General features: G+C 41.4%; 1 protein-coding gene across 6 annotated transcripts in view; it reads right to left on the bottom strand.

Annotated features, from left to right (window-relative positions):
- Pik3c2g (phosphatidylinositol-4-phosphate 3-kinase, catalytic subunit type 2 gamma) overlaps positions 1-14386 on the bottom strand; it is a 366288-nt gene that overhangs the window by 92841 nt on the left and 259061 nt on the right. For all 6 annotated transcript variants that reach the window (XM_087655648.1, NM_053923.2, XM_087655647.1 and 3 more), the window contains one exon: positions 3887-4043. In XM_087655648.1, the coding sequence (XP_087511774.1) occupies positions 3887-4043 (157 nt within the window). The remainder of the gene's footprint in view (positions 1-3886; positions 4044-14386) is intronic.

Raw genomic sequence — 14386 nt, 5'->3', positions numbered from 1 at the left:
TACGTTGGTGAAGTCAGCCAGCAGCACACGTGGTCTCCTACAGATGTTGCTTTTAAGCAAGATGAGAATTACATAGATTGCTTTTCGCTTGCTTTTCCCTCGAGGAAACAAAAGCACAGCAGATATCTGGCGACAAGATGCGTTCTGCTGGGGACGGGTCATTAACTCCACATTGAACCCATGGGCACGCCTGTGCCTCGTGATCCTGGGTATTGATCATTTGCAGAACCCAGCCTTGATGACCCGTGTCAGGCATCTCTCAACTTGTAACTGGGTCATGGTGTAGTGCACTGAACTGTGCTTAAAGATGTCAGCACAAGAGTCAAGAGGGGAGAAAAAGTCGTATTAAATGTGTATATAGAAAGCAGTTTGTGTAGTTTTTTTTTTCAAATTTAAACTTGGTTTTAATTTAAAAGAAGTTTTAGTTTTAGTGTGTGTTCCTGAAATAACCTCTGAAGAGTCATATAGGACTCTTACATACTGGGAGTAAAACAGGGGAACTGGTCGGTGGCTGGATAGAAACCGAGGCAACCACACACCCCAATTCCTGTGGCTTTATCTGTGGGCTTAAGTGGTTTGCATTGCCTTGGATCCTTCTTCTGTTTCTGTAAGAGTCTAAATCTAAGGTTATTACTTAATATGTGTGCATGGCCTCCACTGCTAATTGTTCACCCTTCGCTTAAAAGTCAAGCTCGATTCCGTTAAATCACAGGCAGGTTTTTGGATATCTTATATAACAAGTTCACATGGCTTATTTTACTATTTATATGTAAAATTATTTCAAAATATGGCTAAAGCAACATATATATTGACTTAAAATGTATTGTGGTGAGAGACAGAGAGTTAGAGAGAAGAGAGAGAGAGAGAGAGAGAGAGAGAGAGAGAGAGAGAGAGAGAGAGAGAGGTGCGTGGGTACCTATGAAGGCTAGAAAGGGGCTTTAGATCCCTCAGCGCTTAATTTACAGGCCATTGTGAGTTGCTGGATGTGGGAACTGGGAACTGAACTCATGTCCTTTGCAAACTGCAAACACCCTTAAAGACCAAGCAATCTCTTTAGACCCCCTTTTCTCTTAAATTAAATATACCATGACAGCGTTGTTGTTGTTGTTATTGGAAACTGGAGAGCTTAGGATATCCTTGAAACTCTAATTTTCCCGCCCCAGCATCCTGACTGCTGGGGTTATGGGGTTAAGCATGAGCTGCCATACCTGGCCCAACATTTACATTCTTTTTTTTAAGACCTATTTATTTATTGTATATGAGTACACTGTGACTGCCTTCAGACACACCAGAAGAGGGCATCGGATCCCATTACAGATGGTTGTGAGCCACCATGTGGTTGCTGGGATTTGAACTCAGGACCTCTGGAAGAGCAGTCGGTGCTCTTAACCACTGAGCCATCTCTCCAGCCCCAACATTTACATTCTTTAATGATTAATTACCGTGATGAATATTTTGAAAGGCACACAGAAAGTTTATAAACAAAAGGAAAAAATCTCCACATTATGCGCCTATCCATTGAGACATTTTCCTATCATATTAGTCTATGATGTTTAATTGTCATCCAGCAGGATGAATGTCACGGGAGGAATAGCTCACGCTGCATGAAATTCCATTTGTGGGTGTTTGTTCTGGACATCTGTGTCTGGTTAGAAAACTTGCTAGTGTTTGGAACAACTTCTTTTGTGTACTTTTTACAATTTGATTATCACTCACACGTGCTGGGCCCCTCAGTTACTTACATACACAAAATTTATCATCACCATTCAACTTAAAAATTTAAGACTCTGGGTCTTACATTTTATCCTCTCGTTTATAGTTCCTAGCACATAGTAGGCTCTTGAGAGCCCGTGGATTCATGAGTAAGATCTTGGGAGAGTCCGACTAGATCATGGCAGAGTTTGAGAGGATATTAGAAGTAACAGTGCCTAGATATTCATTATATAAATAAAGTCATTTTCATTAACTGAGTCCTTGCAGAGTTTTCTCAGTGTCATGGAATCAGCTTGCTATAAATCGTAAGTTATCCAATTAGGGAATTGGGAGCTAGAACAGAGATATATAAAGAAATATTGCTGGTTATAGTTGGAAAGTTAACTTGGAGTTCCTGAGGCCTGGGGATGTTACTCAGTAGGAGAGAGCTAGGCTTAATTGCTAGCACAGAATAACCAAACCAGACCAAAGCAAAGAACCAAACCAAGCCAAACCAGGCTGAAAGGACACACACAAAAATATATGAATTATGAAGCAACTAGTGAAATTGAGGAATTGAACCTTAGGTTTTAATCAATAATAATTTGAATTTTATATGCGAGTGGTGTATGATTCTGTATTGGTCAACACCTTTAAATTGATTGCTTTGATTGGTTGATTGCTTGATTGATTTCTGAGTCAGGCTTTCATGTAGTCCAGACTGGCTTTGAACTCGCTTTGTAACCAAAGATGATCTTGGACTTCTCCTCCCTCTGCCTTTTCTCCCGGGTTCTGTATTTTGGAATTACAAGTGTGTATAACCACAGCCAGTTGTCTGCAGCGCTGGGCAGGCACTTTACCAACTGAAATATGTCCTTAACCTGACAGGGTTGAAGCTAAATTAACAATGATCTAATATTACCACATTAATTAACTGAACTCTACTATACGGCAGATACTATCGTAAATCCTTCATGGTAATTATCAGCTGGAGTTATGAAATTAGTCTATTAATACCTTAGCATACCCAGTCCATATGATGCATTTATTACTAGGTCATTTATCCATCAATTCCATGAGATAAAAGTTATTACCCTTAATTTTAAAAGGAAACAGTATGTAGGTTACGTACAAGTGCACCCAAAGAATTTAACCTTTCAATGCTAAGCTGGCATTCAAAATCAGAGAGTCCCAACCACCAAATTTGTCTCTTCAACAACTATTAAGAGAACTGAAGTAACACAGATAGATGAATGGTGGTATGCTACTCCCCTGTGGGTGGACATAATTGTTATAATAGATGTATGCACTTAAATCATTACATCATCCTCCAAAAGATAGTTCTATCAGCCTCTTCTTTCCTTGTATCCTGTGACTACTTCTCATCTCTTTAATGGACACTAGAATAAAACACTGACCCACAGCTCAGCAGAACCGATACATGCCACTAAATGTGTCAATCTGCTCACCAATTCATCAGTTACATTTTTAGACTTACTTTATTGCGAATTAAATATGCTTTGGGGTGTGTGTGTGTGTGTGTGTGTGTGTGTGTGTGTGTGTGTGCGTGTGCGCGCGCATGTGCATATTTGCATGCAGGTACCTGTGGAGTATGGGAGAGTGCTTCAGATCCCTGGAGCTGAGGTTATGAGCAGTTACTGGAATTGTGAGCTGCCTAATGCCGGAATTGGGAACTGAACTCAGGTCCTATGCAAGAGAAGTTTATGCTTTTAAACCAGCGAACCATCTCTCCAACTCTAGAGTTTGCATTCTTGACCCTGAGTTTCCTAATGGGAATGGTGGCCAAGCATTCAAAGGCAGATAGTGAGACAAAGGAGCCTGTCTCATCTACACTATGACCTTTACATCATATGTATGCCAAACAGAAATTTTGAAGCAGTTTCAAAAAGGGACAACACACACAAAGACGTTATTTAAAAAATGACTTCTCTTGAGTCCTCTTCAACTCTGCCGTGGATCCCCTCTCAATGTACCAGTCCTGCTGCCATTGGTGACTTCCGAGATGAAAACCAGGAACTATAAATTGCCAAGAAACATAATCGCTCACCCACTCCCTTCTGTTTTAACAATTGTTTCAAAATGGAATCAGGGGAATTCCAACCCATTAGAAGTAGACGGCTGGAGGAGACACCCTTGAAGCTCAGGACTTTCCACATTTCTCCAAGGGACTTACCATTTCTAGAAGGCTCAGGAGCAGTTGGCTGTGCTTCCTCACAATGTTGTAGGCTCTGCAGCAGAGCTCCACGAAGTCTTGAAAATGCTGTGTGTTTTTCCCACCCTCCGTAATAAAGTACTCCATCTCTGAAGTAAAAATGAAAGGCGCTCGGTCCCTAAAAATAGAAAGAGGAGATGCCATGGTGTGTCCAGTTAATGCAAGGAGTTACTGCAACATATTTCTGCTGGATCTTTTTTCTAGTCTAGTGTGGGTTATCGCAGAGCAGTGGGAAAACTTAGTAACTGAGGACTTTGAATAACTGGGCTGAAGTGGAGACAGCATAAGGTGTGCTACAGTGTTCCTCTACACTGGGTGAAATGTTTAATTCCCAATTATGTTTGGACACAATGTATCTACTGAGAGAAGCTAGGCTCTAATGAACAGCACAAGGAGGAATTATGCCAAGTCCTCACTGGCAGTATATTTACTGACACATTTGGAGGTGATAAAACAGAATTTGAGTTTATAAAATAATAAGCCTTAAAAGCTATTTTCTTTCCCTTGGAAGGGTGACTCCTTAGGAAGAGAATTTGGATAAAAGTTAAGATATTTTAATGACGATTTCTTTCAGAAGATAATTTATGAAACAACAGCAACAGATGTAACCAATTCCCTGTCATATGCTTAGTGAGCAGGGAGTTTTAGAAACCAGCTTTAATTCATTTCACACACGACTCAGTAAACACGCTCAGCACACCAGGACAGTGCAGACCATGTTGTCTCACAACTCATACCGCCCCCTGTAGCCCAGAGGATGGAAAAGCAGCTCCCATCTCCAAAAAGTGTTAGACATGCTAATCCTGAGATGGAGCATTAGCAACTCTAGGAGAAGAGAAGCAGGGAGGGGGGTGGGGCAGGGACATCTTTATCTGAGGAGGTTTCAGCAGCTACATCAGTGAGGGCGATTTCACACCAGCCTGACCTAGATTCTTCCAGCAGCACCTAAATGGGGATACCCTTGTGGTTCAAATAGAATGACATATGTTTTGAATTTGACAGCCTGGGGTTCATGTAAGGTTGTATCAAATCACAACTGAAGAAATTGAGAGGGAGTTCAGGGAGCCTTTAGAATAGAATAGTGTCCTTTGCTGGTACAAGACTTTGCTGTTTTAATAAAAACATTGTCGAGGTAGAAATCCCACTGATGTGACTTAACTAGACCTTTCTGAACTATGGGAATCAAATGGAAAAGCTCTGTAAGCACACTTGAGGAAGTGGACTCTGGCTACCAGCCAAGAATTTCTCCAAACGGTGGTTGTACTTTTGTTTTTTTTCTTTTTTGAGAAATAACATTTTATCGTCCCCTTTTAAAAAATTGTATATTTTTTATTTACATTTCAAATGTTATCACCTTTCCTGTTTTCACGTCCATAAGCCCCCTATCCCATCCCCTCTCCCCCCTCTTCTATGAGGGTGCTCCCCCACCCAACCACACACCTCTTTCTGTCTCTCTGCCCTGATATTTCCCTACACTGAGGGGGTCCAGCCTTGGCAGGACCAAGGGCTTCTCCTCCCATTGGTGCCCAACGAGGCCATTCTCTGCTCCATATGCGGCTGTAGCCATGTGTAGTCTTTGGGTAGTGGTTTAGTCCCTGGGAGCTCTGGTTGGTTGGTATTGTTGTCCTTATGGAGTTGCAAACCCCTTCAGCTCCTTTAATCCTTTCTCTAACTCCTCCAATGGGGTCCCCGTTCTCAGTTGAATGGTTGTAGTTGCTTTAAACTGTTACTTTAAAGCTGGACACTGTGGGTCACACCTGAAAATCCCACTTCATCAACGGCTACACAGACCGTGAGTTTGAGGCCAGCCTAGATTACATGTTGGCTTCTAAATTAGTCTGGTCTCAGAGGTGGGATCCTGTCCCAAAGTGAAATAGTAAAACTTGTATTTTATAGTACTCGCTTATCATCAAGAGGGGTCAAAATAACAAAAAAGCGTTCCTTTGTCTTTGATTTCTTTGCCCAGCAACAGCTTCAGTCAAATGTGTTGAGCTCCGCACGGAGCAGAACCTCTGAAGCACCAGCTCTAATGCCTCTAACTTTGAGCGCTCGTTTTGCTATTGGTCTTCCCTGGCTTCATGCTCGTCCTGTGATACACTTTATGGGGCGGTGCTTCAGCAGGGCTGGGAGAAGAGATGTTGGAAACACGAGCGGAAAGCACAGGGTCTGAATGCGCCGTGACTTCTTTCTCTCTTGTTTAAAATGTGTGCCAAACACGGAGAGCACCGTGTACTCAGGAGCTTCTGTGGCAGGAGGAAGCTCGGTGCAGAGAGCCCAGGCCGGAGACCCCGCGGTTCAGATTTCAAGTCTGGGTTTTGTGTACCACTCGATCTTGCCCTTGATGAGAGACTTACCAACTCCATTCCTAAATTTCATTCTTTATCAAATGGGCTGGAAACACTTGCTTATTGATATGGCTGAGAGGATCTCATAGCTAAAATGACAGAAAAGCACTTACTACATAGCAAGCACCCGATACATTTTAGATATCACTGTTGTCTATTACCACGAGTCTTCAAACAGCCACCAGTGTTTGCCAAGCTGAGCCTTATCACAACTAAGGCTCCTTCTGTCTTCTCACTCAAAAGTGGCATCGATTTCTAACTTTCACTTTAACATTTAAATTAATCCTGGTTTTATCACCATAAATTGCTTGGGTGCATGGGTCCTTACACGGGCCTTTTATTTCATCATATTATATCGTGTACTGTTGCCGTTTGCATTGTTGCTAATTGTGGTCGCTTGAAGAATAAATGTGCCCATAGGCTCTCGGTTTAAGTATGTGGTCCTGGGTTCATGTTGCTCTTTGGAGAACCTTTAGGAAGTGGAGCCCAGACAAAGGACTACAGCTCTGGGTTTGGGCCTTGAAACCTGGGAGCCCTAACCCACTTTTTACACTCTCTCCACTTTGTGTGTATGTATGTAAATGTGATGGGCCAGCTTCCCGCTCTGTGAGCTCGCCATGCCTTTCGGAAATAGGGGCTTCAATCCCTTTGGAGCCACAAGCCAAAGGAAACCCTCACTATTCTTTAAGTTGCTCTTCGTCCTATATTTTATCACAGCAACAGAAAATTACCTCATGCACCAGATTTTAGGAAAGTTTTAGGAATATTTTAGAATAGTATATTATTTATTATATAAACAATTATAAAATGTTATTTTAGGAATATTCAGAAACAAACCCACAAGATCCCCCCCGCCCCATCTTATACTATTTTTACTATGAATTGAACCTTGGAAATAGTTTTGGAAAAATCTAAAATATTATAAATTCCTGAACTCTTTTTAATGAGACAGATATACTTTTCTCTTTTCAGCCGATAAAACTACAATTGGCCAAAATGATTCCTCTTAGAAAGTTTTTGTGGTTCCATGAAAAAAAATGACACTTTTGTCCCTGCCAATTGCCATGAGAAATCAGGCACAGAAAACTCACACACAGGAACCTGAAAGAAACATCCAAACAGGAGAAAAATGTAAACTAACACTAATACTAAAGAAACAGATTTCACTCTGCAAACATCACAGTTGAAATGGTCTGGGAGCCCAAGAAAATAGAAGCCTCCATCTTTCTTTGCATTTGGTGAATTTCATAAAAATAAGAATTGTACTAGAACTCTTCTGTAAATGAAAGGGAGTTTTATACACAACAAGGAGTCTATCCGGTCCCTGTACAGAAGCTTTAGCTGTGCTGGGGTTTGATCATTGACTGAGGATTCAACTTAATTCTAGATGTGTGTGCGCGCCCGATTTTGTGAGCGTGCATGTGTGCACATGCGTATTTGTTTGTGTGTGTGTTTTCTCCTCTTCTCTTCCTCCCTCTCTCACTTTCCTTTCTCTGATGCTTTAATGCTGACCCAGTCATAAAGATTAAACTGTTTACCTGCAATAAATCTTCCCAGGGCTGGGAAGATTGCTCAGTGGGTAAAGGTATTTGTCACCAAATCTGTTGATCTGAGTTAGAAGCCTGAGAACCATGTTATGGGAGGGGAAAACACTTCCCCAACTTGTCCTCTGAGTTTTTCTTGTGTACCCTGGTGCACACATGTGTACAACATAAATAATACACATTAATTTTTAGAAGAAATATTCCTTAATAGAACCTGTTCCTTGCTGAAAGTCTTATGATAATTTTAGAAGAAAAAAACAACAGCAAACAAATGAATTGTATGTTTTTCAGGAGAAAAGGAAGCATCTCTCCTTCCTTTATACAGTCTCCAAATCTGAAACAATATGATGATGGTTTTCTGTTACAAACAGCAAGTAAAATAAAAGTAGCCTGTATAGCGACGAGCTGGTGATAATTTAGCATTTACGTGGGGAGACCACAGAGTATGCTTGTTATGATTCTTTCCTCGTGGTTCCATAATTAACTTTTGTATAAAGGTATGACTAACCTTTCCCCAAAACTAGCATTCAGTAAAAATGCTGAGAGTGCTTTCCAGATTTCCAGCAGACAGAAGGAGTGGCCTGGTGATTTAAAAATGCCGATGCCCTTGGAAATGTAAGAACATATTCTAAGGGGTTGGGGATTTAGCTCAGTGGTAGAGCGCTTGCCTAGGAAGTGGAAGGCCCTGGGTTCGGTCCCCAGCTCCAAAAAAAAGAACCAAGAAAAAGAAAAAAAAAAAGAACATATTCTAAGAGGTAGTAATTACTGAGGAGATAAATTTATTCGGTCAAAGGAATGTTAGGTATGCATATTTGGCATTTACTGTTATGTTTGTGTCAGCTCCCCATGCAGACATAGAGCAGTTCTGCATAAAGCATTAGTGTCTTAAGGTCACTGTGAGAAGCTTTGCCATGGTTGCTGCACTGAGGGCTCCCTCACTGAGGGTCTGCTGCTGCTCATCCTGTGACTCGAACCTAAGAGGTTACCCACAAATGTCAGAGCATGACAGCTAACCATCAATGGGCTTCACGGAACCTCTGCTCTACAATATACAGGTGAGGTTAAAGAGCTTTCGAAAGCACTGTGTTGTGGTCTAGGAATATAGCTCATCCACTAGACTGTCATACATAAAGTCTTGAGTTTCATGTCCAGGACCTCATAAATGGGATTGTGGTGGGACCTGCCAGTAATCCCAGAGCTAGGGAGGTGGGGGATCAGGAACCCGAGATCTTCTTGGCTCCTAGTAAGTAAGTTTGCAGCCTGGTAAACATGAGACCCCGTCCTGTTTCCTCTCCACAAAAATAATGTTGGTATATAGACAATTTAGATGTATTAAGTAACAACAGTAATGTTAATAAAGGATCGTTCCATCTGCAATATGAAGAGAGATAAGAAGGGTGTATTTGGACAGATCAGATGAGATGCTTTGTAGAAATTTTTGATTTCATATGATATTATTTTGTATTAGGATGAGGGTTGTGGCATACAAATCCAGAGAAGTGGGAAGACTTAAAACGGATTTCAAAATTGTAAGTGAGAAGGGGTGATGGCTTGGGACAGGAGGGAGCAGGAGTGTCATGAAGTCCAGCTTCTCTTCCTTGTGTAACAGGAAAACTGAACAGCGTCATTCAGAGGGGTCACCACTCGCACCCAAGTTACACCAGACCCACCTTGGAAATTGACCAATGCTGATGACCAAGATTACACAGCACATGTTTCAGGACCTTAGACAAAAGATCTAGGCTGGAGGTAAAGTCTTGCTGGTCTGATGCTGTCTTTCCTTACATTACCCAATGAGTCACGCTAAAGTCCCTGAAAATGACAGGCAAACCACTGAGCCATGTCAGGACACAAGAAATAACATGATGATAAGTTTCCTGAACGTCTCCTGTCTCATAAGTTCTAGAACTGGACCCAAATACATTGGTGATGCAGAAATATCAACATACATATTCTGACCACAGAAAAAAGAAAAAAGAGAAACAGACAAGAAAAACTGTTCTCTTTACCCAAAGAACCAAATGAAATAAAATGTTTTTAAAACAAAATCAAAATCAACCGCCCCCAGCCAAATATTTTTAGAAGAAATAATGATTTCAATTCTACTTGCACACCCACGCATTGCCTCTTACCAGGCTGTAAGGTGGCACCTTTGTCTCTCAGAAGGGTGCTACCACTGGGCACCAGCATAAGAATACAAACGTTGGCCAATGGAATAGGATTTGCAACACTGAAACAAACCTATCCAATTGGCAACTGTGGCAAAATCGTTTCTTAATGATATTGTGAAAGCAATTCAAAGGACAAGAGGTAGCTTGGGATACAATTCGGTATCCATAGACATACATAGAAACTTCGATCTAAACTTCATACTTAAAAGCAAAAACCAACTAAAAATATAAATCCCAAAGCTATAAACTTGTCATAAAAATAAGAGAAAGCTTTGCGACTGAGGGCTAGGTCCATCATTTCTGGAATTAAGCACGTTATTAACATTAGCAAAAACCAATGTCAATAGGATGCATAGTCAATCAGAAGTTATGGAAAATGATCATTGAAGGTGTTATAGACAATAAATAATTAGCATGAAGAATATAAAATATTCTCACATTTCAATAGTTTAAAAAGTCAAATGATATAATTAGGAAGCAAAGATCTTAAGAGACGTTTCATGAGTATGTGAAGATAATCAATACGCACATTATTTTCCTGTATGCAGATCAGACCTAAAATGAAAGAGTAGAATAGCACACTTAGCCATATGAGTAAAAACAAGAGAAGAATGGGGAGAAACCGAACTCCTCATGCTGTCTGGTAGAAGTGTATGTCACATGTCCCATTTTTGGCACATTATTTTCATTTCCAAAAAAACCTATTTGTCTTCAGCTTCTTGAAATCTGCAGCAATATACAAGCAAGGGTAACCCAAGAGTCACAGCCCTGGCCCTTTATCTGAGAAAGGAAAACTTGGGATTCACGAGCTCCATACATGAGTTGTTCACAGTAGCTTAAGGGATCCAGATGTCCTTCAACGGATGAATGGCTGAACAGACTGCACTACACTCAGAGTGTGGAAATGTTATTTGTCAATCAAAAGGCACAGCTTTGAAAACAATGGCTTGGATCGACTCTCCTGAGGAACTATAGTACAGCAAAAGAGTAAAAATAGAACTTCAGTACATTTCAGATTATTCTATTTATATAACATTCTAGACATCCCAGAACTTCAGAAATGAAGAATGGATGGAAGTCTATCCTAAGATAAACAAGAAGTAGGGTTGTGGACTACAGGTAATCAGGTGTATTTGTGGTACCTTGTGACAAATTATAATTCTACAAGATGTTACCATTGGTAGAACTGAATGTGCATGCAAGATCTCTTTGTCTTGTTTATTATAATCATATGTAAATCTACAACTATCTCAAAAGATATTATTAATCTTTTTATCGAATTATCTGGATACAGATGAAAACAGTATCATAAGACGTGAGAGAAACAAGACAAGAGGGAGTCTTAGAGAAGCAAGCATTTGATGGCTTAGGAGAAAGAAGCCATTCTGGAGTAGACCCTGAGAAGGCCTTGCAGAAGGCTGTAGAAGGGTCGTTTCTGAGGTAGTGTGATGCCTTCAAGATGGCATCAGTTAACACTGTTGACTGAAGGGACTCATGTCGGCACAAGACACCCCAAGACCAAGCTCTCAGCACAAAGGAGATATATTTGCCCCAGACAGACACAGGGCATGGAATAAGAGAAAGACAAGGGATAGAGGGAGAAGGGGAAGGAGCCAAGGGAGAGGGGAGAAGGGTGTTTGTCTTAGGGAGGGGGCAACAAAAGACTGCCTCTGGATAGAGAGTGGGCAGCCATGACATGGTCTGTAGGCAAATGTCAGTCTATAAAGGTAAATGGGGAAACCCCGTGTTAGAATGAGTTGGTTCATTTTGATTGGGCATGTTTTAATTAGGTGAGCCAAAGGGGGCTTTTGATTACTGAATGTCATCCATACTTTGATAGCTGCACCTTGATGGTCAGCCTCAGAAGAACAAAGTTAGCTTTAGGAATTTAGGAGGTAAAAATCTAGCAGGTTTTGTTTTAGCAAATGCAGAGGGAAGAGAAGAGTGAGGCCTGCAGAACCATTTTTGCCAGGCTCAGGCTGCCTAGAACCCCGTCATTGAGACCTGATAAGCGGGGAAGAAGGAGCATGTGTCATATTCAAACCAGCACAGGTTCTATCAAATGATAAAGAATACATCCCATTTGATAAGCTTACAAAATGAATAGTAAGGTGGAGAACCCACAGGAAACATTTCCCGGAGGGAAGCTAAGCACAGCATGAAGCCTGTGGGCCGTGGGACAGAGTTATTTGACCTTTGAGGACTCAGTTTATCCAAAAAGATGATTTGAATAGTAATGGGCAAATGTGCAAGGAAAACACGGTTGCTGAGACTACAACGGTCATCGGAAGAGGAGAGGTGCACGGAGCTGAAATGTTTGTTTAAGAGGGAAACGAGGAGGTTGTGATGTTAGTAAGTGTGGAGAGCTTACAGTCCACAGTAAAGCCCTCTCTGTTGGGGTGGGTTTGCCTTCTCAGTGCAGTGGGGGTGGGAAGAAGTTGGTCTTCTAATTAGAGCACCACAGGTGAGAGCACAGATGTGTTGCAGAGTGAAAGGGCAGGGTGACCACAGGACTGTAGCATCACTGAACGACTCGTGAGGTGGTGATGTGCTGGCTGTGCAGTGCTCCATTCTAGCAGTGCAGGGCTGTTGGGTTCTGACAAGCTTCACCTCTGCCACTCCATGGCTACTCACAACAGAGATAGACCATTTCTCTCTCCTTCTGCATCCAACCCCTTCTGTGAGTCTCTTTCTCTCTCTTTCTCTCTCTGTCTCTCTCGGTCTCTCTGTCTCTGTCTCTGTCTCTCTCTGTGTGTGTGTGTGTGTGAGTGTGTGTGTGTGTGTGTGTGTGTGTGTGTGTGTAGACCAGAAAAGGATGTTGAGGTCCTGTTTATAATTCTTCATTATATTCTCCTAACAGAGAGTTTCTCATTGAACTTAACCAGCTAACCAGCAAGCTCTAGAGACATTCCTATCTCTGCTTCTCAAAGTGTTAGGGTCATGCCCACACACACGACCATGCTTATCTTTGTGTGGAAGTCCTACAGATTTGATCTCAGGTCTTCATACTTGTCCAGTGAGCTTTCTTACCTAACTAGTCACCTCCAAAATCCATTCACCCTTTTAAATTGTTTAAATGCTTAACTTTTTATTTGAGTGTGTCTGCATGTGTGTATGTACACATGCTTGCCTAAGTGTGTGTGTGTATGTGTGTGTGTGTTGTGTATGTGTTGTGTGTGTGTGTGTTTCGTTACCTCAGGGATCAAACTCAGACTATCAGTCTTTGTAGCAAAAATGTCCTTACCTACTGAACTAAATCTTCAGCCTAGCAATCTTTAAAACAGAGTCTTAATCACTGCTTGAAATCTCTCCACTGTCACACACCCTTGGAATAATTAGTTGTTCAGTAACTTTAAGCAATTCCCATTAAGGGTGACTGGTAAAGAATATGTAGTATCCATGATTTTCTTATTAGGTTTTGGTAAGATACCACGTTTCAATGATGCCTTTGGGCCTTGGACTATAATATAGATACATCAGCAAGGCATACCTGGCTGTCATTGAAATTTGTTTTTATGAATTTCAAATGTGTTTGTCCTCAAGAAATACCATGGTAACAGTAATGTCACCCATTGCAGTGTAATGGCCCCAGTTGTAAATGGGGAGTTAAGGGAATGGACGGAGCGCACTAATGGTAACAATGAAATGTGACTACATGAGGTGCTATATCCTTAAACGCATGCTTCTGCTTGCTGAAATTCCCTTTACATACACATGCCCACACTCAGAAACTAAAGGGCTTCCATTTTATTGAACACTGCATATTCACAGGTGTGCACACACATGGGGGTTATGTCATGGCACGTATGTGGAAGTCGAGGGACAACTTGAAGAAGTCAGTTCTCTCCTTTTATCGTGTGAGCCCCGAGCTGACACTCAGGCTGTCAGACTTGATAGAACACACATTGCCCACTGAGCCATCTCTCCAGCCCTTTAGAAGGCTTCCCTTCAAAGACAGCAAACATGAATTATATTAGGCACAAGAATTCCAGAAGCACCGTTCTCAAATGTTAAGTCATGTCATCTAGATAATACCATTGGGCTTCACCTCAATGATGTAGGATGGTCTCTGGTCATTCTAAAGTCTATAGACTAGTCTGACGTTTATGTCACACATCCTAGGAATTACTATTTCTACCCATTTAATACTACTATTGCAAAAATAAACGCAGTGTAGAGTTCTGCCTGCTTTGCATTAAACAGGAATAGGCACATGTCAAAGAATGTCACCCTGACTACTTCCACACTTAGGCTTAGCTTTGGCATTTTCCGCAGTTCAAACATCCTGTAAGGCATCTGATTTCAGGTTTTAAATGTATGGGTTTAATACACATCACGATGATAAATATGTGAGGAATGTAACATCGGGCACTAACCAAAGAAAGTTTCACCTGTCCCACG

Source organism: Rattus norvegicus, chromosome 4 (assembly GCF_021556685.1).
Source record: "Rattus norvegicus strain SHRSP/BbbUtx chromosome 4, alternate assembly SHRSP_T2T, whole genome shotgun sequence".
NCBI lineage: Eukaryota > Metazoa > Chordata > Mammalia > Rodentia > Muridae > Rattus > Rattus norvegicus.
Note: the sequence above shows the minus strand (reverse complement) of the source record. Positions and strands in the feature narration are given on the sequence as shown.